The sequence below is a fragment of the Molossus molossus genome, unplaced genomic scaffold, assembly GCF_014108415.1.
Source record: "Molossus molossus isolate mMolMol1 unplaced genomic scaffold, mMolMol1.p scaffold_m16_p_10, whole genome shotgun sequence".
Lineage (NCBI taxonomy): Eukaryota > Metazoa > Chordata > Mammalia > Chiroptera > Molossidae > Molossus > Molossus molossus.
In genome coordinates, this window is record NW_023425345.1 from 47,874,460 (window position 1) to 47,901,343 (window position 26,884).

General features: G+C 35.0%; 1 protein-coding gene across 14 annotated transcripts in view; it reads right to left on the reverse strand.

Moving 5' to 3' along the window:
- Positions 1 to 421: 421 nt before the first annotated feature.
- The window catches only part of SCAF11 (SR-related CTD associated factor 11), a 78,731-nt gene continuing 52,268 nt past the window's right edge, over positions 422 to 26,884 (reverse strand). For 12 of the 14 annotated variants that reach the window (XM_036250698.1, XM_036250697.1, XM_036250702.1 and 9 more), the window contains 11 exons: positions 26,069 to 26,169; positions 25,032 to 25,090; positions 14,430 to 14,488; positions 14,166 to 14,275; positions 13,117 to 13,218; positions 10,834 to 10,940; positions 6,972 to 10,184; positions 5,630 to 5,979; positions 4,171 to 4,389; positions 3,705 to 3,824; positions 422 to 3,231 (listed from right to left, as the gene is read on the reverse strand). In XM_036250698.1, coding sequence (XP_036106591.1) covers positions 3,085 to 3,231; positions 3,705 to 3,824; positions 4,171 to 4,389; positions 5,630 to 5,979; positions 6,972 to 10,184; positions 10,834 to 10,940; positions 13,117 to 13,218; positions 14,166 to 14,275; positions 14,430 to 14,488; positions 25,032 to 25,090; positions 26,069 to 26,169 — 4,587 coding nt within the window. In that variant the 3' untranslated portion in view covers positions 422 to 3,084. The remainder of the gene's footprint in view (positions 3,232 to 3,704; positions 3,825 to 4,170; positions 4,390 to 5,629; positions 5,980 to 6,971; positions 10,185 to 10,833; positions 10,941 to 13,116; positions 13,219 to 14,165; positions 14,276 to 14,429; positions 14,489 to 25,031; positions 25,091 to 26,068; positions 26,170 to 26,884) is intronic. The other 2 variants (XM_036250709.1, XM_036250699.1) reach the window with 1 other exon arrangement.

The following is a 26,884-nucleotide window of genomic DNA, read 5'->3' on the forward strand; positions in this document are numbered from 1 at the left end:
AACTTCTCAATACATCAGGTGAAAAGGATGAGTTACAATTATGTGCAATTTAATCTGTGTTAACAGTTGTTACACCTTTAAATAGTAAAATTACAGGTGATTTTTCTCCTTTTGTTATTCTATTTCTTCCCTCTTTACTACTTTTTTTTATTTACTCAAGTTTTTCTAACTTTGTACAATCATTATATGATTAGGGAAAAAATGCTATTAAAACAGGTGCATATAGCTCACTCTAAGCATGCTTTACAACTTGGATATTAATGTAACTATGATGCTAGCTACTTTGGTACAGATCCAAGAAATACTTCAACAAATGTTTGGAAAGTTATAATGAGGTTAAAGTCCATTTCTCAGGAATCTTAACAAAATATTAAAGACACTACTTTGTTTATCAAAAGATTTATTAGAAAATATTACATACTACATATCTGTTTAAGAGCATTGTTTCAGTAGACAGCACTCCATCCTCAGACTACAAACAATGTCTCATGGACCATGGGCAATCCCTGTGCTTCCAAAGCTACATCTTTTGGATAGAACATTCAAGCAGTACACACTGTGGCCATTTAAAGGTAGATGATGAAGAAAATGTGTTAATTACCAGAAAAAAAAAATCACAAAACTTTTGGAATGTTCAAATAATAATTACTTTCAGTCTCAAAATTCTAGGCATCACTATATAGCCTAAAACATTGGTCAATGTGACTAGTAAGTTAAAGGGACCAAGGTTTCAAAGGTCAAGTTAATACTGAATCTTTATAAATAACAAGAGAAATCTATAACCCCACAAAATGTTCTTGAATAAGTTTACACACATGCAAAATTAATATAAATTTCTGAAAAAGCAAGAATGGGGAATGTAATGTTAAAGCAATGAATGTTTTAACATAAAGCATGCACTTTCTAAAACATTCTTAAATTTCAAAGTTTTAAAAGTTTGAATTCTAATCCAGTAACATTCTTCATTAACTATTTTAAATGCAGTCTAACCAGTACACCAACCCGATATGGAATACACACTTGTTATTTTCAGGAAAGGTGGAAATAATTCATGATAGTGCTACCAAAGATCTGAGACTTGACTACTACCTAGTATTTCTTCAAAACTATATTTAAACAGGTTTGCAAAAGATAAATGGTGTAAAGCAAATTTTAAAATGTCACCCAACTCCCAAACGTCACTGAAAGAAAACAAAGGAAAAGTAGGCATTATATGATTAATCAATTGGCTTAGGCAATTTGCTATAAAATTTTCAAAGTGTGAACCAGCTTTAACTAAAAATAGATTTAAAGTTCACACAATTGTTTCTATAGCTCAAAACTGAAAGAAGTGAGGACGTGTGCACTGATATTTAAAATACTGTCTTAATATTTTATTAGAAGAAATATACTTCTAAACTTCTTTCTCCATAATCTAAACACAAACTTTAATTAAAAATATATATAAATCAGTAGAATACCATATTACAAATGCCCAGAAATGCAGAATAAAGATCAAAAACTGCTTGGAAATACCTCTAATATTTTTGGGGATTATACTCATAATCTAATAAAGATTATGAACTAGTAAAACGATTACTGGGGCCATCGTTCCAAAATATTTTGCCTATCAAAGCTAGCACCAGGAGTGTATTGTGCACATAAAATTGAGAAACATAATCTTTACTTCAGAAAAGCATAGTCCTACAGAGTATTGCTCTTGCTAGTTTAGCTAGTAAAAAGGTCAGTCTGTCTCACTGAGGCATATACCTATGTTTGAGCCATTAATGTCTTACCTGAATAGCTTTCCTGTTATTTGGTATCTACTGAAAATTGTTACTAGAATAAAAGACAGATTATCATGGACACAGTTTTCTTCCAAAATGCCAATTAAAATAATGATACTATAACACTTTAAACTTACCTTTTATAAAAGTTAACATATTCTAGTATTAAAAAAAAAAAAAAAAATCCCTAGTCCCTGAAGGCCTAACCAAAACTCCATTATTTATAATTCCTCTTCCTTTCCAAAACATGGATTTTAATGTTTAGATGTTTGCACCATGCTCAATGGCCATCACATGGTCACCAAATTAACACTTTATTCACTGTAAAGCATTTGGAGATTTCTCAAGCGTGAAAAGAATTTCATTAGTGATTGGACAGATGAACAACCACCCAAAAGCCACTGAAGCGAGTCTCAGAATTCTACCTTAATCCCAAGGGAGGGAGGGTCACCACCATTGAACAGCAGTTCTCCAGTTGGCACAGATAATTTATCTTCTCTGATAGGTAGGAAATATTATGAAAGAACACGACTTTTGCAAAGTCAACACTTTTTCCAAACTGGTCTTCTAAATTCAACCAAGAATTTAGACTGCTAAAGTTGTAAATCTAGCAAATAAAACTGCTTCATCTCAATTGGGGGGGAAAAAAGGCACAAAGAAAAACAAGCAGCATACCCTTTATTTGGTGATACAATAGATCAACAGTGTTCCAAAGTTTTGAACACTGAATTTTATTTATGTGGTAATTTGTTTTCTATCTAAACAATTTATTCAGATGTGTGCTTTAAAAATACAGATTAGGAACCCTACAATTGGTATGTTCTGTTATTAGAAATATTTCTCACAGTAATACATTACTTAGCTTTCTATAATTAGAGGGAAAAATCATATAGATCATACTTTATTTTTAGCCTGACAGAATAAATGTATTATATATATATAACCAGTGCACTTAGAAATTTCCAAAACCAGTGCACTTAGAAATTTCTAATTTATGCACTCCATTGTTCAAATCAAAAAGCTGTACATCTTTCAGTCTCCACACTGTAACAGTCCTAGTGAAAATGCACATTCCTTTAACCCCTTTACTTTCCCTTGAGTTTGCTTTTATTTGAGGGCAGTGGGTGGGAGAAAAGGATATGGAAGTTGCAGTGCAGAACTATTATTTATTTTGAACAAAACATTATATCCTACGTTAAAAAAAATAATTTTATCAAAACCAAATTTCAATCACAGTTATGTATGATTCTCAGTTAAAGGTACATGTTGAAATTGCACTTTGCAGAAATCTTGAGTGTCCTTTGCAGTGCTCTCCATCTCAGCCTATGTGTTTCTCAGTAGACACAGGTTCTTCCAGAGTTTTCTTTTGGCTTCCCTTCCGTGAATATTTGTATTTGTCTACATAGGCTTTAACCAAATTTGCCACTTTAGTAGAATTGACTTCTCCACTCTTACTATGACAAACCTATGAAAAAATGAGGGAAATTTTGTTTTCATAATTAAAGGAAACAAAATGGAAAGGTTTGTGAAAAACAACTAACTCCAAAACAGACATTTTCCCATTTTCTATAACTTGTATGAACTTATTCAAAAGTTAAAAAAGCAGACAAGAGCCCAGCCAGTATGGCTCCGTGATTGAACATTGACCCATGCATCAAGAGGTCGCAGGTTCGATTCCCAGTCAGAGCACATGCCCAGGTTGTGGGCCAAATCCCCAGTAGGGGGCATGCAGGAGGTGGACAATCGATGTTCTCTCTCATTGATGTTTCTATCTCTCCCCCTCTCCCTTCCTCTCTCTAAAATCAATGAAGAAAAAAAAAAGGCAGACAAGAATTAGAAGGCAGCTCTTATTATTTTAATTAGACTTAAGCATTCCTTTATTAAAATAGAGAAGGTTCAAAACAATACATACAAAACTCCACTAAAGCTATAACTTACTTTATCTACTGCTTTTCGTACAATCTCTTTATATTCTTCCTTGGTGATATCTTTATTTTGGTAAAATGGCTTAATGGCCAGTTTTACCTCCTGTGCTGCTTTCTCTTGAATTTGCAATTTCTGATAAGAGGAAAATGTATAATTATTATTTGCCCAATTGCATATGTCCAAAAAATTTCTTTAAAAATATAAAATTAAAAACACTATGCATTTGCATTATTCAAAGGAGCTCTTCAAATATTAATGTTGTAAACAAAATTTACTTATAAAATATTTCTAAAAATAATTATGAAATATTACTAGTAACTCATTGGGCATCATCATATCTAGAAAGGACCCTTCAAATAATATTAAAATTTAAAACCATCAATAAATTCCCTTTACCACTTATACAATAGAAAGCTGTTATTTTTTTCAACTTTATCAGATACAAAATTATGTAGGTTGCTCTCAACCTTGAACTTGCCTTGTCTGTCTTCGAGCTATCTGCGCTGGCTTCCACTGTAACACTTACTTTGCTTTCTGCCAATTTTACAGCAGCATTAGAGGCTTTGCTGTGACTGGATGACGAAGTATTACCAGAACTTGGTCCCTGAACTGTTTCCATATTTCCTGGGGCTGCTGTCGGAGCGGGCAAGACTGGCGTACTCATGCTATTACTTACATGAGAAGCACCAGGAATACCCTGTTTTAAAGAGTTATCGTCAATTAATGAATTCTTGTACTCAACAGAAGTCTTTTAGTCACACATTAGAAATAACATTTAAAAAATGCAAAGCAATTCAACCTTAGTACTTAAGAGAGATGCATATTTCAGGTCATTTATATCTAAAGGACTCTGAGGGAAAATGGGTAACTTTCTTAAACAGAACCTTATTTAAGTATGTCAACATAACTTTTAAATTATGTATGTATATTGTAATATTCTGACATCAATACTAAAAACAAGAAGAATAGCATTTAAAGAACAGTATCTTTCTTGCAAGGCTCTTTATGGAAATTAACTAAAGCAAGTGCCCCGCTTTAAAGATGGGAGAAAATGAGGCAGTGAAGTCAATGGCCTGCAGTGAGTTGAAAGCAGAAAAAGACGTAAGATCCCATATTCTGGAATCCCATTTCCCCATTCTTCCAACTATATTTTTCTGTCAGAATTCTAGAATTTGTAAAACGCAGACATAAAACTATAAACAATACATTTATAAATTATTATTCAAGTTAACTAGATGCCTTAGAGGCACCTCTCTCTTTTTTTTGGTCAATTCGTGAAAATGAAACAGACAGTAATGGATAGTGAACACTTGAACTGGCATCTCTCCAAACAAGACAACACAAGCAGAACTTTATCACAAGTTCCCACCCCCTAAAGAATCCAATAAATTAGGGGAAAATTTTAAAGCACCCACAATGATTCTAGTCTGGCTCATTATTATCTGGTCTCTGTAATCTGAAAACACCCGTTTGGATATCAGTAACAGTGTTCAATTCAGTTTCTTACTTGGGGTGTTTGGGGGAAGAATTGTGAAAGAGGAGTTACGAAGATTTACCATAAACCCAGCGATTTTCAACCAGTGTGCCGAAAGAATTTTTAAAACATGCAATACCTGAGGATTTAATCAAGGGCACTGACCTCTCTTCCCTTAGACTGTCAAATAAAAAAATGATTAACAGCCGACACAACAACAGCCATCTGGTATAAATGAAATAAAAAAAATGTATTTTTTGGCATGCCACAAAATTTTAGTAATTAGTTTCTGTGCCATAAGATGAACAAGGTTAAAAATCGCTGCATAAACCTAATCAAATAAATAATCGTTTTGGATGCCAGGAAGCCCTTTCTTGAACATCTACCCCTAATAGCTAAATGTTTACAATGGATACGTTGATTAAACTTGAGTTGCTTAAGTTGATTAAACTTAAACACATACCTGCAATTGCTTTCCATCTGGCTGTGAAGCAATGTAGTGGACTTGTTGGGATGGCGGGGGAGGGGGTGGTGGTGGTGGTAGTCCCTGAGATACACTGGTAGGAGCAGCTACCTGTATGAGAGGTACTCCTGTGTGTAGATGCAAGGGTAGCTGAGGATGAATATTAAATGGATTGCGTTGGATGTTCATCAAAGGTGCATGAACACCCGGTACTGGATATGGGAAGAGATTCATAGGCTGGTGTTGTGCATTCATTTGTTGAGGCATTACATTCATTTGTGGTTGCATCATATTTATAGGTAGCTGAGAACAATCACCTTGCTGGTTTGTTTGGTCTTTTAGGTTAGAATCTATCAAAAGAAAAAAGGCTTGTGAAAAATATCACATTACAAATGTCCTTAGACAAGAAGCAAACAACTGCCGGTTACAGTAAAATTAAATAGCAATTAACAGACTCACAACACCTAAACCTATCTCCAATAGGTTTGGGCTTAATCCTGTGATTTCTAAATAATGTAGGCTAATTTTCTAAAAGTAAACATTCAACTAAAATACTTTTTAAGAATAAAGTGAGCCCTGGCCAGTTTTGCTCAGCGGTTAGAGCATTGGCCCACGGACCAAATAGTCATGGGATCAATTCTGGTTAAGGGCACGTACATCAGTTGTGATTCGATCCCCAGCCCTGGTCAGTGTCATGCGGGAGGCAACCAATCAATGTGTGACACGCTGATGTTTCTCTCTCTCCCCCTCCCTCCCACTCTATCTGAAAATCAATGGGAAAATATTCTCTGGTGAGGATTAAAAATAAATAAAAGAATAAGATGACATGATAACGTCCATCAATATTAGCAAAGAATCACTGGCTCAAGAAACTTATTGACTAGTTAAAGAAATAAATACAAAATTTATTTAGGTTACTAAACTAGAAGTAGAGTTAATTAATTTTAATCTTTAACAACATTTTTCTTGCATTGTTAACAAAAAAAAGCCAAGGAAAGATAAATCTCTACTAGAAGAGTGACTTACTTATGAGAACAATGATAAAAATAATTCAAGTGTACACATCCAAAATAAAAGAAATAGAAACATCCCAAATTCTTCTATTGTAGCAAATTGTGCTTAAAATATTAAAGTCTTGGCCAAAGTATGGGGCAGGGTTGGGATGAAAGAAGAAAATAAATATTGATGTGTATATATATTTTAAAATGTAAAGTGACCTGTCAACAACTGGTATTCAATTTAATTTTATAGAACTATAAAGATGGATCATTTCAATTCATACAAATAAGGTATTAAACTTACATTTCCTCAAATAAAAATGTTAATAAAGAGAATATGTTACCCTGTTCAGTTGTTTCTTCTTCCTGTCTCATCCATCCAGACTGTGAGCCTGAAGAATTCCGCCCTCGTCGTGAATAATAGTTTTGTACATCTGCTGGTAGAGTCTTTCTCACAGCCCAACTAGATGCAGATGTCCACCCGGATCTGTCTGCTGGCGTGTCAAATGAGAACTCTTGCTCACCTTTCCGTTTATAAGGTTGCTGTTCCACAAACTTGAAAGACTCATTCCCTGAACCATTTGAATTCCCTGAGAGGGGTTTCTGGTTTTGCCACCGATTTTCACTTTGATCTATATAGGCAAAACTACCTCTGTAAGTGCCTCTGCCACGGTTACCTCGACCACGGTTAGACATCCAACCTGAACCAAAGTTTTTATTCCAAGAATTCCCTGAATTTTCATTTCTATTTTCTTCCCAATGGGAATCTTTTACCTTTTCTGGATTTCTGGTCCTTGGATCAGGCCCAGAATTTATTTTTTCTGTTACCCAACTGGGACAGTCAATTCTATGTTTGTCAGCAGAATTTGGATCATCGGTATCCAGACTGATGTCATTTTTTTCTTTTCTTGTATTTTCATTCTGTTTCTCTGGGTCACTCTTTCTGTACCGATCATTTCCTCGTGGACATCTCCAACCATCATTTGCCCATCTTTCCTTCCACCGAGGAGAGTAATTGTCTCTGTCATTTCTACCAAATGATGAACTCTTACTTTTTGTTCTAGATCTTGATGGTGATCTAGAACGAGATCTGGACCTAGACCACCTTCTGTTTCTCCTTTCTCTCTCTCTCCTGGGACCATCTCTATCACTTTCTCTTTCTCTGCTCTGGGACCTGGATTTTTCTCTTGGTGAGTAATCTTTTACTCTTGACTGAGATCTTCTGTTTTCTCTAGAAGTGTCTCTCTTTGGAGAAAGTGATTCTGATCTTTTGCCATCCCTAATGCTATCTTTTTTTGGAGATCGAGACTGTGATTGGCTTCTCTCTTTTGCAATATCCTTTTTTGGAGACTGAGAACGAGATTTTCTCCGTCCTCTTGCAGATTCTTTCTTGGGAGATGGTGATTGAGACTTCCTGCTTTCTTTTCCAGTTTCTCTTTTGGGAGATGGAGACTGAGACCTCTTCTTTTCTCGTGCAGTGTCTTTGTTGGGAGACCAAGTTGTAGATGGGGAATGAAATCTAGATCTTCGAGTACGAGGCTTTTTGGCTTTATCTATCATATCTGTTGGGCTCTCAAATGGTTGAGATAGGGTTTCTACCTTTTCACTTACAGAATCAGATGATGACATATTATTTTGAGAACCGTGCTCTGCAGAATTTCTGTTCAACTGTTTAGCATCAGCATTTACAGACAGTTCAATTCCAGATTCATTCTGGTCACTGCAAAATGAATCACATTCCATAGGTATCATTTCATTATTGTCTTCACTAAAATGCTTCTGAATCTGTTCAATGTGTGTGTTAGGCAATTCTGTAGATCTGGGATGTTCAACCAGAGAGTCAATCTTTTCTTCTAAAGATGTGTCTAATTTGGTGTTAAGATTAATTTTTAATAAATTATTTTCAGAATCTTGAATACTCTTGAAATTTTCATTCCCTGAAGTATCACACGTTGTAATTATTTCTGCATCTTCAGTTTCAACATGCCCAGGCAACTGAATCTCTGAGCTCTCAATAGATGTTTTGTCCACTCTTTGTATAATTCCACCCTCAGAAAATTCTAATTTTGGGTTGTCTACAAGCTGGTCTGCTTTTACTGTAGAATCTTCATGATCAATAGTTTCTACTATAGTACTCTCTCTAACCTCTTCATCATTAACATCTCTAACTTTTTCTTCATTAACCTCTACAACTTTTTCTTCATTAACCACTACGTCTGCATTCTCAGATAACTCATCTAGGTTTGGTATAGGTTGTTGTACTTCCATTTCAGATGCTGAACATGTAAGAGAATCATTTGGAGAATGGTCTGTACATATATCTTTTACTTCTGATTCTGATGGTCCAGATACTTGGTCTTGATTTTCTAATGGATCATTATCTTTTTCAGAAATATTTTCAGAAATCACATTTTCTAAACAAAAAACATAAGCCTCATTATCTATATTCTCAACTTTCTGAATTTCCTCATTATCTGTATTCTCAACGTTCTGAATTTCCTCATTATCTGTATTCTCAACGTTCTGAATTTCCTCATTATCTGTATTCTCAACTTTCTGAATTTCCTCATTATCTGTATTCTCAACTTTCTGAATTTCCTCATTATCTGTATTCTCAACTTTTTGAATTTCCTCAATACCTGTATTCTCAACTTTTTGAATTTCCTCAATACCTGTATTCTCAGTTTTCTGAATTTCCTCAATACCTGTATTCTCAGTTTTCTGAATTTCCTCAATACCTGTATTATCAACTTTTTGAATTTCCTCAATACCTGTAGTCTCGACTTTTTGAATGTCCTCAATACCTGTATTCTCAACTTCTTGAATTTCTTCAATACCTGTATTCTCAACTTTTTGAATGTCCTCAATAACTGTATTCTCAACTTTTTGAATGTCTTCGATACCTATATTCTCAATTTTTTGAACTTCCTCCTCCTCTTCAACCAGAACAGGAGGATTTTGGATACAAGACTCAGAATATGAAGACTCTACTTTTTCCTCTGTATCATGGTTCTCAATGTGTTCCTCACTTTCTTCTATTTGCTCACTGCAACTTTTCAAGCCATTAGCAGACTTATTTTTTACATCTGTCTGCACAGTAAAAGTGTTACTACTTTCTTCATCTGATTGGTGCTCTTTCTCTAATACAGGTGGTGTGTCAGATTCTGCTGTTTCTTCATCTACTGAATCACTGGAAGATGATTTTTCAGGGGGAGGTGCAGAGCTCCGAAGTTTCTTTTTAAGTAAAGGTGGTTTTCTTCCTCTTCTTACAGATTTCCGTTTTGGGGCCTGTCTTGTTTGCTTTTCGGACTCAGCTGAAGAAGAAACACTTACAGATGGGTTATTATTCTCTGGGGCATCACACCCAGAATTATTTGATACCGGGGATCTCTGAGACTGAGTGACTGTTTCAGCTCTCGTGTTACGTGTAGATCTCCTTGTAGGAGTTGTAGCTGCAGGTTTTCGTCTTGATCCTCTGGTGTTTGATGTACCAGAAGTTTGCTTCTTCTCTTCTCCTTCTTGAGTATGTGCTAATGCATATCCCTTGCAAGAAGTACCTAATAATATATTTTTTAAAGAGTAAAAAGTAAGTATATGTTTTAATAAATGAGAATAGTTTGGCTTCAGTTATTTTAGCATAAAATAGACATCTACAAGAGAGTGAAACAAAATCTACTTATGAATCAAACTGTGAATAAATGTACAGCTACTAATATCTGAGTAATATCAAATATCTATCAGCTTCTTTTAATGCTACTGAAATGAGTTATCACAAGATCTGAATCCATGTAGGCAATTTTACAGGAAAAAACAAAACGAATGAAAATACGTTTGGTCTAGTAACTGCCATTTGCTTTATGAATTGGTATTACTCAGGCAAGATGCAAGAGAAAACCAGTTATCTATAAGTACTCAAAGTATTTGTTCATAATTAATGGGAGATAGGAGAAGCCCTAAATAGAAGGGAGACTTTTAATCAGTTCTCAAAAACAATAACTTGTAATTTCTCAAAGTAAAGGGATTTTCTAGTTTGAACAATTTTAAAGTCAAGTCAATGACCAAATATTTACAGAAATATTTAGGACTTACTATTCAAACCTAATTATTTAACAGTTTTTCTAAGTCATCAACACTCATTTTTTATGGGACCTAAAAGCAGCTCATAATTTTTTTAAAAGTAGAAAAAAAAAACTTCACAAACTTTACCAAAATTCTCTAAGGATATGGTACTTGTTGGAAAAATAGTTCTCGGCAACACAGAAGGGATGGGAAGAAGGACTTCTGTTTCAATATTCCAGGGTATAAAACCAATTCTGAAAATTCAAAACAAAGACATTTTTGTTTAAATGGTTTAAAAAGTTAAACCAGCAACTTTCCAAATCAGGTTAGCAATATGAAAATACAGTGTGCTTAAATTTTTTTGCCCGAATAGTTAAAAATGTAAATTCAAAGCTACTCATTGTTCAAGGTTGGCTACCAATTGGCTGTGAAGAAAAAAAAAAACATTTAAAACATGTTTTTCAGAAAAATGGCAAAGAGAGATCAAGGTAAACTTAAATATATAATAGTTTTTTTTTTTTCTTTTAAATAATTTAATATTTTATCAAGATACTTTAGCTTTGCCCTGGCTGGCGCACAGATTTTAAGTGTACACTTTGATGACTCTTGATCACTATATGTATCCGTATGACCACCACCCCAGTAAAAATAGATCATTCCCACCACTCCAGAAAGCATTTTCATCCCCTTGTACCCCATTCCTTCTCCAGGCAACCAAAAAGATAATTTTGTCAATTTAATCAAATCAAAGTTTTAAAGAAATTAGCGAGGTCAAAGGGCAATTAGTCCATGAATTAATAAAAACTTAAATATTGAAAATAAAACTACATTATTTGAATTCTGAAGCATTTCATAGATGATATCACAGTTTTTGTTACATTTTTTTTTTTTATCCTCACCCGAGGACATTTTTCCACTCTTTGTTCAGATAGAGTGGGAGGGGGAGAGAGAGGAAGAGAAGGAGAGAGAAACATCGTCGTGAAAGGGGCACACCGAGTGGCTGCCTACCACACGACTCTGCCAGGGCCGAGGACAAACTGCAACCAAGGTATGTGCCCTTAGCTGGAACCGAACCCGGGTCTCTCTGGACCGCAGGCTGACGCTCTAACCACTGAGCCAAATAGGCCAGGGCTACATGTTTTTGTTTTACAGCATATTTCAAGGCCCCAAACATCGAAATATGTAAAAATTTTAAAAACCTGATTTCTACTGCTATATTTTGAAATTCCTCCATTTAAAGATGATAGCTCTTCAAAGTTCCCTGTGTCCCTATGGACCTAAGACCCTAAAGTTTCTGCATCAAACCCAATCCACTCTCAGCTTCTACTTTTCTGATTCATATTTGTTCATCAGTTCAAATCTCCTAATAAGACTATCTTATCCAGTATAAGGTGAGATTATGGAGTGTGTGTGTGGGGGGGATAAATTTGAAAATAAAAAAGTACAATGTGTACATGTACAGAAATGTATACCTCTTAAGAAAAGGTTTCATATTATACATATCTGGACTTCCTAATTTTACTTCTACTTGATTTCCACTGTCATTCCTAGAGTGTGAAGGGCCCTATGCAGAACTACATTACAGTGATATATAAAATAAAATTCCAGTTACAGGCAACAACCTTGATCTTTACATACATGCTTGACCAAAGTATATATCATGTACCTAGCAATGTGCTAGGACTTAAACTAAGAAAAGGCTAGATTACAGAAAGTCATGAATGCCAGGGCAGAGTACAGGCTTAATCAAATAGTTATTTAAAAGAACATTTTGGAGAGAAAATATGAGAAAAGCAGTGGTTCAGCTAACAGCACACAGGTAAGATTGGAACAAGGAAAAAAAGAGTAGAGGAAGAATGACATATGAATGTTATTACTAATAATGAATCTTATTATTTAGGCACTATCCCTTTTAACATGCACTGTCCAACTGTGACAGTGATTTTTTTTTTTTTTTAATCCTCATCCAAGGACATTTTTCCATTTTATTGTACAGACAGAGTGGGAGGGAGGGAGAGGAAGAGAGAGAGAGGAAGACATCGATGTGAAAGGGACACATCGAGTGGCTGCCACCCGCACGACCAACCAGAGCCGGGGACAAACTGCAACCGAGGTACACGCTCTTAGCGGGAACCGAACCTGGGTCTCTCCGGACCGCAGGCCAACGCTCTAACCGCTGAGCCAAACCGGCCAGGGCTAGGCACTATCCCTTTTAAAGGAATCATATATCTACATTTATTAAACAGATTAAAATTCTTTTAAGGGTTCATGAAATAGCAATGTTTGTTAGGCATATGAAGCACCAAAGTATAATTTGCACAAAACTTTATTAGAAACATAATTACTAAATAAGATGAATTTTTACTTACTATTAATGCTATCTTATGCTCGAGTTGGTATTTAAACACTTTAGTAAACAATTTTTTTTACCTTCCAATTCCAGGTAATGTATCAGGAAACCATGATAATTCCAGTTCTTGTCTCTTCTGCCTAATTAATGCACTGACTTCATTGACTTCTATAAATTCTGTACTAAAAGATAAATTTTATACCTTCATCAAAATTCCGAAGATTTAAGCTTGGAGTAACAATTGGGTTCATTATATATATGCAGTTCTTTTCATACCTAGCATTATAAAGCACATTTAAAAGACTAAGAACCTTTTTCTATTTAAACACTTTTCAAAATAAACTCATTCCTAAAGTTAGTAAAATATTTATATTACAAACCAAAATTATATTTGATTCATAAAAAAATGCTTGAATTTCTATTTAAGTGATTAAAATTTTAAAAAGTCAATTCAGACTAATATCCTTATTATTGAGAGAAAACAACCCAACACTACTTCTATCCCATGAACCAAAGCCACAGCAAGCAGTTCCAGCAGAAATTGTAGGTGCAGTAGTTTCCAACTGAAACTAAGCAATGGACAAAAGAAAATCAAAGAAGTACAGTCACTGTAACAAAAAAGGGGGGCGGGGGTACAGTACTTTTTTGGTGCCTTGCCAAGCTTGTAAATGAAATTATACAATCATAATCTGTCGTTAGTTCAACCAACTCTGTGTGATTTTAACACACCAACTTAGTTTTCAAATTCCACCTATATCTACTTAGTATCTACTCACCAGTCACTACGATTCAAAGATGACTGATCTACTCTGAAAGGACTGCTTTTTAGGCACTACTGCCACAATGTAAAAAGTAGCCTACTTTTCTACCACATAAAAAGCCTGTGTAGAATAACTCATTATTAATGAAAACAAAGCCCACTAGCACAGGCAAGTCTTTGCATAACAGAGAATGTCACAAAATGATAGGTTTTCTCTTTGATAAAAGTAGTTTATTTTCTGAAAGAAATCAAAACCAAAAACGGTGGGCTTTCATATTTGTTGAGCCTGAGTTTAAATTTCAACCAAAAGTCAATTATAACTAAAATGTCAAGTATAAAAAGTATAAATTAAAAGTTGAAAATACTAACCAATATGCTCTACAGGTAAAAGAAGATTCTCCAGTGTTACTACTAGAAGAAAACATATTGGAGAAAAAATTTCTGAAGTACTGACTTGTACACTGATTTGATCTTCGAGGCTAGAAAAGTAAAAAGAGGTTAGTGAAACAACAAACAAAAACCCTCCATGATAGTAGGTAATAGTTATATTTAAATATTTTGATATACCTGAGGCACTAGCATTATGTACTTAAAACCATAAAGCACTATCTAAGAAAAAGATTTTCAACAAACCTTCTTTATCTTTATTGTTGCATTTTTCTTTCCTCCCATTTCACTGTGTTTCGTTTTTCCTGTAACAAAGATACAAAAAGACTTGGTTACCTTGTCTGAATGTTTATTTTAAAAGGCTGTAAAACCAGTATTGACACTGATATATTGACAAAAGAAAGTTGAAATATGCAGAAAAATTCCATTTAAAATAATCGCACTTGTATTTACATAATTTTTCCAAATGCTAATTTTATCTTATTTTGTTAAGCCACAGACACAAGAAAACCATAAAAGGCCACAAAAGAGAAAACTGGTAAAGCATGTAATACTGCTGTGTTTAGAGCATGAGTATTAAAATTCTAGTCAACATTTTCTGGTACCCTATGAAAATTTAAACCATCCTGTAACAAAAAGTATATACAAAAAGTCAAATTATTTAATATAATAATGCACTTCATATGTCCTTTTTCAGCTATGACCTAAGTAATAGGTACTGACCGACAATGGAACTGGGTCCATCAGCTCTTGTCAACCATAAATGACCATTTAACCACTGGCACCATCTTCAAATAAGTACCCTCTTTCCTCCTCAAACTTTATATTTACAATTAGGAAAAGGAGAGTGCTAATAAAAACAGTTTTCTGTTATAGAAATGTTTCTGGCTACACTGCTTATGACTTATTTTTTGTCATTATCTGTCCCATTTAGGAATTTATTTCTATGGATACGTACTTCCAGGTTAAGGAAGATAAAGAATAGTTTCCGCTAACCACAAAAATTGTGTTAGCATCTTTACAGATCATCGCTCTTAGTTTTTCTTTACTATCAGTTCTATGCTAATAGCCATCTATAACTATCAGTACACTTGTCTGCAATAAACTGTGGCTGGTACTGTCACTGCTCTTTCTGCAACATTCTAGAAAAAGTCTACAGGGAAAATGACAACTGGTCTTTCACTCTTCAGCCTTGCTTGCCTCACAAAGGGCTTACTGACTTTGTTCAAAATAAATCACCCTAAGTAGGAGCCCTGTTTCCTACTATTAGAAGAACATATGTATTTGGGGTTTCTTTTGACAGTCTAGTTGGTTATAGCCTACTTTCTACTTATTAACATACTAATTTCCTTTTAAGTTTACTATACAACAGCTGTTTGGTTTCATGCTATTATCCATCCTTCACACATGTCCCACCCAGGACTGTTGTAACAAACACAATTTCAACATTGGGGAGAGGGGTGCTGGCTGAGTTCCAGGAATTTACATTTCTATCCCCCCCCCCCTTTTTTATCCTCACCCGAGGACATTCTTGCATTTATCTTCAGATACAGTGGGAGGGAGAGAGAGAAACATCGATGTGAGAGAGACACACTGACTGGTTGCCACCCATACAACCCCAACCGGGGCCAGAGACAAACTGCAACCGAGGTACGTGCCCTTAGCAGGAACCAAACCCAGGCCTCTCTGGTCCCTGGGCCGACGCTCTAACCACTGAGCCAAATCGGCCAGGGCACATTTCTACCCTTTGGTGTATATTTAAGATATCGATTTTTTAAACTGCTTAAAGAAGCCCGAAATAAAAATGTGTGATAGGTACCCAGCCACTTTCTTAGAAATAACTATTTCTTTTAGACAGAGAATTGCAGTGTTGTACCTAGCTACATAGTGTCTCTTATGCCCTAAGGGTGCTGAATTGTTTTTATTCAGGTTTCATTCACTCAATACCTTAAAGAATATGTACTGTTTACACTGTTCTTCACTTGGAAGCTTATCTTAGGAAGCCAGCATTAGACAAAATGCTGTCTATGGGAAGAACTGTTAGTTTTCTGACCAATGCTAAGTGTGAAAATCTAGTCCAAAAGATACCTCATATATTTCTGTGAAATTCTGAGATAATAACTAAGCATTTCCAGTAACAAAAATCAAAAGTGATCAATACTAAAGATTTGTCTAAATTGTGGCTTCTTGGAAATCATTTCACAAATCTACCCTACCAATCTATCTGCCTTTGGATAGCAGTAATACATATTTTCATTTAATTTTTATCCAAGTAATGCACACATATGCTTTAAGAAGTCAAAAAGCACTTCTAGGCTTACAAAGAAAAACTACAGAAATCCCCACTCTTGATTTTGTTTCCACAATCATCAAATCCTTCAGCTATTTCTTCTAATATTTATCTCTCTAGTTTTAAATAACATGCTATACTATTCTAACTTGGTGTTTTTCGGTTTCATATATTTCTGGTTTTTAAAAAATTCAGAACTGCAATTTTCTACCTTTTTCATCTCATAGCACCCATAAACTGATTACTAAAATTCTGTGGCACTCCAAAAAATATGTATTTTGCTGATCTGACAAAACAAACGAACAAACAAAAAACAAGTATAATTTTTATTCATTCACACCTGGCAGCTGTTGTGTTGGCTGTCATTTTTTTATTTGACAATCAAAGGGAAAAGAGGTCAGTGCTCCTGACTAGTCAGGTATTACATGTTTTAAAAATTCTTGTGGCACACTGGTTGAAAATCACTGCTATAGAAGATACAGATTTTTCTCTTAAACCACTGACCTATCTCCTTTTCTGCCCCCATCCTAATGTTCTTTTTGATATACCAACATTTGATATAAGCATTATTACATTATAACAATATAAACGTTATTCACATCTGAGCCACATATTTAAGTATGATTACTGTTCTTGTACAACTTCTTGCTTTTCCTAGGGTTAACTGCTTTGTCTTCTCTTTTCCTTGTTATATTTTCTATCATGAATTTAGCTAACTCTACAACAAAAGAATACATTTCTTAATAAACTCATCAACTCATCCATCAAGTTTGCCCACTCTCTTAGAAATACTCTCTTACTTTTTCTTGCTCTTATCTGAACTGTAACTCTCTACAAGCTGCTGTTCAACTGTCATTCCAGGACTCCTCTATCATCATCTTGATATCTCCATTATCTTTTTCCTGGGTTGAAACTCATTTTCTGAAACTCATTTTTCCTTCATTACTTTTTCATTTAGTGAAGCATACACAACTTTCAGTAGAATTCTGAGAAAAGGTGCACGGGAATGAATTTTTGAGCTATTATGTGTTTGAGAATGTCTTTATTCTGTCTTAGCACTTGATTGATAGTTTGATAAGGTATAGAATTATCTAGGTTAGACTTCCCCCAGAATTTTCAAGGCCATATTCCATTGCCCCATCTGTTGTTGATAACATTCTTTTTTTTTTGGCCTTACTCAAGGATATTTTTGCATTTATCTTCAAATAAAGCAGGAGGGAGAGAGGGAAGGAGAGAGAGAGAGAGAGAGAGAGAGAGAGAGAGAGAGAGAGAGAGAGAGAGAGAACATACCATTGATGTGAGAAAGACACATTGACCGGTTGCCACCCACACGATCCCAACCAGGGTGGAGGACAAATTGTAACCAAGGTACGTGCCCTTAGCGGAACCGAACACAGGATTCTCTGGTCTGCAGGCTGACATTCTTACCGCTGAGCCGAAATAACATTCTTTTATACATGGTCTGTTTTCTCTCTCTAGAGGTTCTTAGGACATTATGATCTGCAGAGTTCTAGAACTTTATGAAGCACTTAGTGTAGTTCTTTCCTCATTTATTAGGTGTTATTTCTTTATCTGAATACTCACACCCTACTATTCTGAGAAATTTTCCTTTGTAGTATTTTTCTTAATAACGTTGTCTTTTGTTTTATTTTTCCTTACTGAAATTGTATTATTTAGTACTGATCCTCATGGACGACTACCCTACTTATCTGTTTGACTTTTTGTCCTACTTTGAGATTTCTCAGGTTATTGGTCTATTTCTGTTGAATACAGTATTTAAAATTTCTGCTTAATATTAATTTCCAAAAGTTTCTTCTTTTATTCTTGTTTCACTGATGAAATGTCCTTTCTCTTCTCTCTGAGGATATTCATTTTTAAGTTCTTCTCTGTTTCCCAGAACTGAGTTGTTCTCTCAGGTTCCTTTTGTTTCTGTTTTGATCTCTATTAGACCAGGGTTTCCCTCAAATATTTGGTGATCCTTGACTGCTTATGGGACACTAAAATACTGAATGATAATGTTGTGGATGGGTGGTCACAGCTTTCCAACTAGTGGGTTTCAATGTAGAGTGATCAAGCAGAGAGCTGGCTATTTCATTCAGAGACTCCCAACTGTTACTACCTCCAAGTCTTTTCTCTTAGGCAATACAGTATCCCAGAAGATGCCTCCTATCTCCCACAGTGGGAACAAGCAAGACTGTGTTTTGAAAAATAATTACAGGTAGAGAATTAGAGGTCTCAACAATTGATCTCCCTCTCTTCTCTGTTGTTTTTTCTACTCTCATTTGTGCTAGAGTTTAATCTGGTTCAACCACTCACTCTAGAAAGTAAATCTCCAGCCTTTGCCTGGGTAGTCTCCTTCCCCTACCCTGTTCAGCCAGGAATCTGTAGGATAAACTGTTTTAAAGTTTTTTAATCCTGTTTTTGACACCACCCTATGTCCCTGCCTTCAGAGATAATGGAAGCCTTCAGACCCAAGACAGTTTAAGGCTCTACTGTATGTGAACTGATTTAATTCTTAACTTCATTCTCCCCATGAAAGGTTTAGGTTTCAGCTTTCTATTAAGAGTTTACCATTGTACACTCACTTTCAAGCTCCTATTTTGTGGATTCTCTTATCTGCTGTCTCTTCTCTCCAGTTCTTTTAAAATTTTCCTTTTCATTCCTTTGTCATTTTAATAGGGTTTGGGGAGGGATTGGAGAGTTGAACAGGTGCTCACTATGCTATGCTTATCTGAAAACTTGTCTTATTTGTCTGACTTTAGTATATCTCAAACATGCTTCAAGAACCACTAATCCCAAAAGATGTTTCATGAAAATATCTGTTTCCTATAATATAACCCTATATCAGTGGTTCTCAACCTTCCTAATGCCACGACCCTATAATACAGTTCCTCATGTTGTATCTGAGCATATGGGCGGACCTGCCTGGAGACGGACAGAGGAGCGGTGTCTCGGTTCCTAAGATCATCGGAAATATGTTTTCTGATGGTCTCAGGTGAAGGCAACCCCTGTGAAAGGTTCATTCGACCCCCAAAGGGGTCACAACCCACAGGTTGAGAACCGCTGCCCTCTATAGTAAAGGCTCTGAGCTCAGAGCCCAGTACTTGGCAGGCACCCAATTAAAGTTTGATTAATTCATTTCAAAGTTAATAAAGCTATAATTAAATGCATCTAGCATGTACTTAAAGTACTCTATTAAAAAATGCATGAAAAGGATATTCTAATATACTATACCAATTATAAACTCTTAGCTCAAAGAACAAAGTACATAAAGAAGGTTAGAAATTTTAAAATAGTATAATTCAGTTATCTAGTTTCACCGAAGAATGAAAGTAACATTTTCTTAACAAATTTGCCAGAAAGTGTGCTAACCTTTTACATTACTACTAGTAAGGCAACACCATCTTCATTAAATGAAAAAACTAAACAGTTTATATAGTTTTCCTAGAGTCATAAATGATTTAATGGAAAAACCAGTAAAAAACCCAAAGGGCTAACTTCCAAAAGATTGTCTACTAGACCTGCGAAGTTTTAACTAATGTTTTACTAATAATTTCTAATCCAGATAAAAAAGTTCACAATGTCATATGTTCTATTCATTAGTTTGTATATGACATAAATAACTTCAGGTAGAAAGTCACACATAAATGTTCGAAGAACAGCTCCTTTCTGCATCAAAAAACTTTAAGGAATTAAAAAAGCTAAAACTGAGTTCTTCTAAAATCTAGCCAAGCAATCCTAGATAAAGAGACAGAGAACATTTTCTCAAGATGTTATTTTACAAAAAATTTAAATTATCCTTAGTACACCATAATTCCTGTTCAGGGTAACTGAGTAAATACAGATGTACTTCCCACTAACTCTACTTTCACCTTAACTTTGTCTCTTATTTCTTGCTCAGTCATGATAGGTTCATTACTGCTCCTAAACTTTGAGACAATTACAAGTAACATTTACAGGTTCTCTTAGTAACATTTATAAGTTCCTCAATCTTCTAATAAGGCCATTTGTTAATAATATATAAGAAATCCCATAAGAAGTGTGAAAATTAAAGGTTAAATTTCATAAAGGTTCTGTGGCTTATGAACTTTAGCCTAAAAAACAAAAAAAGACTGCTATCTATAACATTTCTGAAAGATAAGGCAAAATAAACAAGGTCAAGGAGCAGACACTGTGCTATCAAAATAATAATTTTGTATTAGAATTATTTTTTAGCTCAAAACTGCTTCCAAAGTCATAAGAATAAGACAATAATTTGAATTATAAAGGTTGCTGACAATCATAAAGTGAGAGGCTTAACTATCAGGCTTTAGTATTATTCTGCAGTGAGAAGAGGCACTGGGTATGTTAGCTGTGTGATCTTGGCCAAGATATTTAGCCTTTTAAAATTGTCTTCAATTTTATAATTATGAACAATTTTGAATATTCCATAAAGTATATAAAATGAGACCTACAGAGTAGGTTTAACTAATGTTAACATTTAGCCATTTTTACTTTAATCACTTTGTCTCCTTCCTTCACTGGAGGAAGTTACTTTCCTGAAATTAGTGGTATCATTCTCATACACATTTTTATTACTTAAGCTTTCCAAGTCTCAGTTCCAGTTTGTTATATCCATTGATCAGTTAGTTACCTTTCATTATCAGAGCTGTAGCCAAGGACAATCAAATAATGAGTAATTAATAAGCATTACCACTTGAAAATGTTACATAGATAACAAAATTACTACCCACAAGAAACTTAAAACCTTACTAGAAAAAAAACAAAAACTACAAAACAAAGACAACATACTGTGTTTCACTGAAGTTAACTATAAGACCTTGAATTATGTTATGCGCCACTATAAAGGGGAAATGGCCAATTAAATTTTTATAGTACATTTTTTTAATTACAGAAAATTTCAAATATAAAAGAGAATATTATAAAATAATCCCATATATCCATACCCCAACCCACAATTATTAATTCATGTTAATTTACCTACTACTTGCTCAATATCATTTTGAAACAAATTCTGTACATCGAATTACTTAATGTATAAATATTTCAGTGTATAACTAAGTCTTTAGGAGAAAAAAATCCTTAATATCATTATCACAAGTAAAACAAAATTTTAAACTTCAATAATCCCTTAATATCAAATACCCAATGTTCAATTTTCCCCAATTGCCCATAAAGTTATATTTTTTACATGTTAGAATACGGATCCAAAAAAGATCACTTGTTAGATATATATATATTATATATACATATATATATGTATATATAAAATCTATCTATCTATCTATCTATCTATCTATCTATCTATCTATCTATCTATCTATCTATCATCTATCTATCTATATTTTTCTCTGGTTAATCCTTACCCCAGGATATTTTTTCTATTGATTCTGAGAGAGTGGAAGGGACAGAGGGAGGGGAGGAAGGCAGGGAGAGAAGGGGGGAACACACACACACACAGAGAGAGAGAGAGAGAGAGAGAAGCATCAATGTACAAGAGACACATTGATTGGTTGCCACCCACACACACCCCAATGGGGGCAGGGGATTGAACATGCAACCCAGGTATGTGCTCTTGACCAAGAATCAAATCCACAACTCTTTGGTGTACAGGCCTGTCATTCTAACCACTGATCCACACCAGCCAGGGCAGATCCATATATTTTGACTGGCTGAATGTTTCTTTGTCTCTTAACCTACAGGTTTCTCCTCCATCCCTATTAAATTCGGAATTTTTTGACGAAAGAAACCATTTGTGGTCTAAATCATTTCTGGTCTAAATTTTGTTGATTGCATCCCCTTGTTACTTAATATGCATCTCTGTCTCTGTACATCTTGTCAATTAGTAGTTAGATTTCTTTCTTTTTTTTTTTTTATCCTCACCTGAGGACATTTTTCCATTTTTTGCACAGACAGAGTGGGAGGGAGAGAGAGGAAGAGAGAGAGAGAGAAACATCGACGTGAAAGAGACACATCGAGTGGCTACCACCCGCACAACCAACCAGGGCCGGGGACAAACTGCAACCGAGGTAAATGCCCTTAGCGGGAACCGAACCCGGGTCTCTCCAGACCGCAGGCCGATGCTCTAACCGCTGAGCCAAACCGGTCAGGGCAGTAGTTAGATTTCTTAATAAGATGCAGGTTTGCTTGTTTTGGTTTACAGTTATTTTTTGGTCACACTATTTGCTATCATTTAGTTACATAAAGAGGTATTTACTGTATGGTTGTCTCTCTTTTTGTAATGCGAACAGCCACTGATCCACTAATTCATTAGTGTACAAAATCCTAATATTTAAATTCTGTATTTTAATCTTCAATTACTTGCTAAAATTCTAAAAATATTCAACCTTCCTTCACTACCTATTTAATTATACTCATGTATAGTTTACTGAGGAAAGGCAAGATAGACATTTGGATCTTTTCTTTTAAAAATGTACCAATTTTGCCCTGGCCGGTTTAGCTCAGCGGTTAGAGCGTCAGCCTGCGGTCCGGAGAGACCCGGGTTCGGTTCCCGCTAAGGGCACGTACCTTGGTTGCAGTTTGTCCCCGGCCCTGGTTGGGTCGTGTGGGTGGCAACCACTCGATGTGTCGCTTTCATGTCGATGTTTCTCTCTCTCTCTCTCTCCCTCCCACTCTATCTGAACAAAATATCGAAAAATGTCCTCAGGTGAGGATAAAAATAAATAAAAAAAATAAAAATAAAAATGTACCAATTTTCACAATAAGTTAACTTCTTAGCATCCTCTAAAATAGACCAATTAGTTTTTATGTTTATTTAAACCTGAGTAATTTCCATTAAACATAGTATCTAAATAGAAGCTAACTATTTCATCAGGTATATAATGCATTTCCATGCAAGAAAAAAAAAATAACTAGCCATGTTAGATGTATTAAACTCAAATAAAAGGCAACATCACAGAAAAACTAATTAAATAGATAACCAATAAGTACCCAGTACCTCACAAATGAATCCAAACTTGTTCAATTAAGACATTTCCACATAGTTACCTTGGTCACCCACTTATAAAAGTACAATGAGTATTTCTGCCAATCCTAAATCAAACAAATGACTTCAGACATCTTCACTTACTTAGACAAAACATTATGCTACAGGCCTTAGACATGTTAACATTCCGACACAAATAAACTCTTTTTAAGAACTGTAATTTAAAATTAGCTATTCAATGTCAAATTAGTACAACCAATTCTCAAATCCAAATAAATCATAGATTCTTATAAATAATCTTCACTACACTGAACCACTTTAGGTTAGATTTGCCTACGCCTCCGTCTCTAAAAGTAAGTCCAGGCAAGAGATACATACTTAAAGAAAATTGTAGTACACTTAAAACTAACATCAATATAGTGAGAGCTGGCCAAATTATCTAGAGAAAATCTATAACATCATTTAATCTTCCTCAGCAGTAAATTTTATATCAGATCCCACAGTTACCAACCAATGTCTATCCATTAAAAAGAGATCTAATCCACAGCAAGGACATTAAAAAAAAAGAAGTTTGATATCTAAGGTTTGTTAACAAAAGAAAAATGCTCATCTAATCATTAAATTCTTTTAATGCCATCTCACTTTAATACTAAATTATCAAAGGCAGAACATTCATTAACCTGTAACACTGGGATTTACAAACCTGAGAGATTATGTTAATTCAAATCAGAAATAACCGTAACAACCACCACTAAACCTGTATTCATAATGTAAAAAAATCAAGTTGATTATCATTTACTTTTAAGAACAATTCATTAATTCTTTATATTTATAAAGAGAAATTCATTGTAACTTAGCCTGAAAAGTAAATGCTCACCTTGCTTACAATTAATAGTAAATTGCTCTTTAGAACAGAATAGAGAGCCTGAGCTCCAAGGAGGAATCACAGGGCACTATAGTGCCATTTTCTCAGGCAGGCCCTGCTCCAAATCTTTCCTATATGGAGGACTATATACTAGATAAGAAAAGATAGGAATATTTAACTGCTCATGTAGATAAATATGTAGATAAATATTTAAGAGGTGCTTCATTTCCAAACAATGTTTCAAATTAGAAGTGTGCCTAGAAGCCAAACTACCACTTTCTCTGGGAACTGTGAATTCACTTCTCACTGTCACAAACTGGCCTTGCTACAGCTAACCATACTTGATCCCATCTCCCCTAACTTCTTCTGCACTAACAAGTGGAATAAGACCTTAATGTAGGTTGCTAACCACCAAGTAATTGAAAAATAACCCTTTCTTCTTTTCCTTTCCCAAAACACACACACACACACACACACACACACACACACACACACACACACACACTATCTCTCTCTCTCTCTCTCCACCCCCCCTTCCTCCAAGCTGAGCATTAAAAAAAAGAAAATGGGCAGGGAACAGCACAAGTGACCGCATGAAAGCAGTTTATATATGCTTTAACAGAATGTACAGAGCTCAGTAGAGTTCTGTGCACAACTCTTTTCCAAACCAAAATGTTATTAATAAGAACTTTGGCACATGCACTAAAGAAACAAACAAAAGGAAGAAAAAAGAAAAAAGCCACTTACTATGTATCTTCAAGTCCTGCAGCTTTGCACTTAATAGATCATCTCTGATGATGTATTTTCTGTAAACATCAAAAAAGAGGTGAAATAATTAAAACTGTCATTTTGCTAATTTATTTTCAATTCCTTGCCCACCAAAATGAAATGTATTAGGCACTGAGTTTTAAATTCTAGCAAAGTATAACTAGTTGCCCCTCCCCATTCCAGTGACTGACAACAGAAGTTTACTACCAAGAAATAAAATACCATTGCAATCCCTTTCTCTAGAACTGGCAGAAATTTTCAGAAGGCAAGGGTGTCTATGTTATACCGCTTTATAAGGGAGAGGCAACACTGAATGGACATTGTTAAAGTGCTGAAAAGACTAGGCATATGCAGTAAACATAAGACTGAATGGGAGGGCCCAGCCTGTGTGGCTCAATGGTTGGATGTTGACTCTTGCACCAAGAGGTCACCAGTTCGATGCCTGGTCAGGGCACATGCCCATGTTGTGGGCTCAATCCCCCGTGGAGGGTGTGCAGGAGGCAGCCAACCCAATGTTTCTCTCTCTAAAAAAAAAAAAAAAAAAAAAAAAATTCAATAAAAACATATAGAAAACTATTTATTAAAAAAAAGAGAGAGGTCCTGGCCAGTTTGGCTCAGCAGTTAGAGCATCTGCCTGCGGACCAGAGAGTCCTGGGTTCGGATCCCACTAAGGGCACGTTTGTCCCCACCTCGGTTGGGGTCATGTGGGTGGCAACCAGTCAATGCGTCTCTCTTACGTCGATGTTTCTCTCTCTTCCCCTCCTCTTCCTCCTGCTCTATCTAAAGATAAATGCAAAAATGTCCTCTGGTGAGGATAAGAAAAAAAAAGATAAAGCTGAAATTATATTTTCAGATTTCCACTGGTCCTTCCTAAAATTAGCAAGTATATGCTTTAAAAAAAACAATTAAATACATTTAAACCCCACACCACTTAAAAAGAAAAATAATTCAGTTTCATTACTAGCTACGTTCTGGTTCTACACATTTGGATTCCACTTCTAAAGTGCATTACTAACCTCATAGAGCTTTTAGAATTTTCATGATAGGAGAGCAGTTTCTTAAAAGAGGTTTCATTTATCTTGTCTTTTGTTTCTCTCAACTGTCTTTTTACTTGAACCTATGAGAAAAACAAAATTACCTATTTAGAGTGATAATCAAGTATGACAAATGGTAACCCATCAATTCTCCCCTGGAAAAATAAAAAATTAAAGAAACACACTGAATGATACTCTAGCCCAAATACATATGCTTATTCATTCAAGCATGCTAAACCATAAATTTAATACATGTGCTAAACTCTGGGGAAACAAAATAGTGGGAGATAGGCACATAAACAACTTAAGTACTCATAACAGAGATATAAGCACAGATCAGCATATACATTGACTGAAAATTAACTCTAGAAGAGACTTTAATGAGTAGATGATTTATAAGTTGGTCTTAAAGAGTGAGTAAAATCTATAAGGAAAAAATTACTCTAAATTAAGTAAAGAACATAGATGCCAATGCAGATGGGAAAGCTGATGTAAATTATTAGGACCAGGCTATAAAGGGCCTTGAGTAATAAAACAATTCTATAGGAATCAGAGAATAAGTGATGTTTTTAAGCAAGTAAATGAGATAATCAAAAATTTGTTGAGGATTAACTGTGGCAGTAATGTGAAGAATGAAGCAGTTAAGGAGAGACTATAAAAGCCAGGAAATCAGAAGAAAGCTCCTACAATACACAGTCTAGACTTACTCTAGACTATGAAAATAGTCTACTAGCCACATATGGCTACTGAGTATTTGAAATATGGGTAGTCTTAATGGAGATGTATTCTAAGTATCAA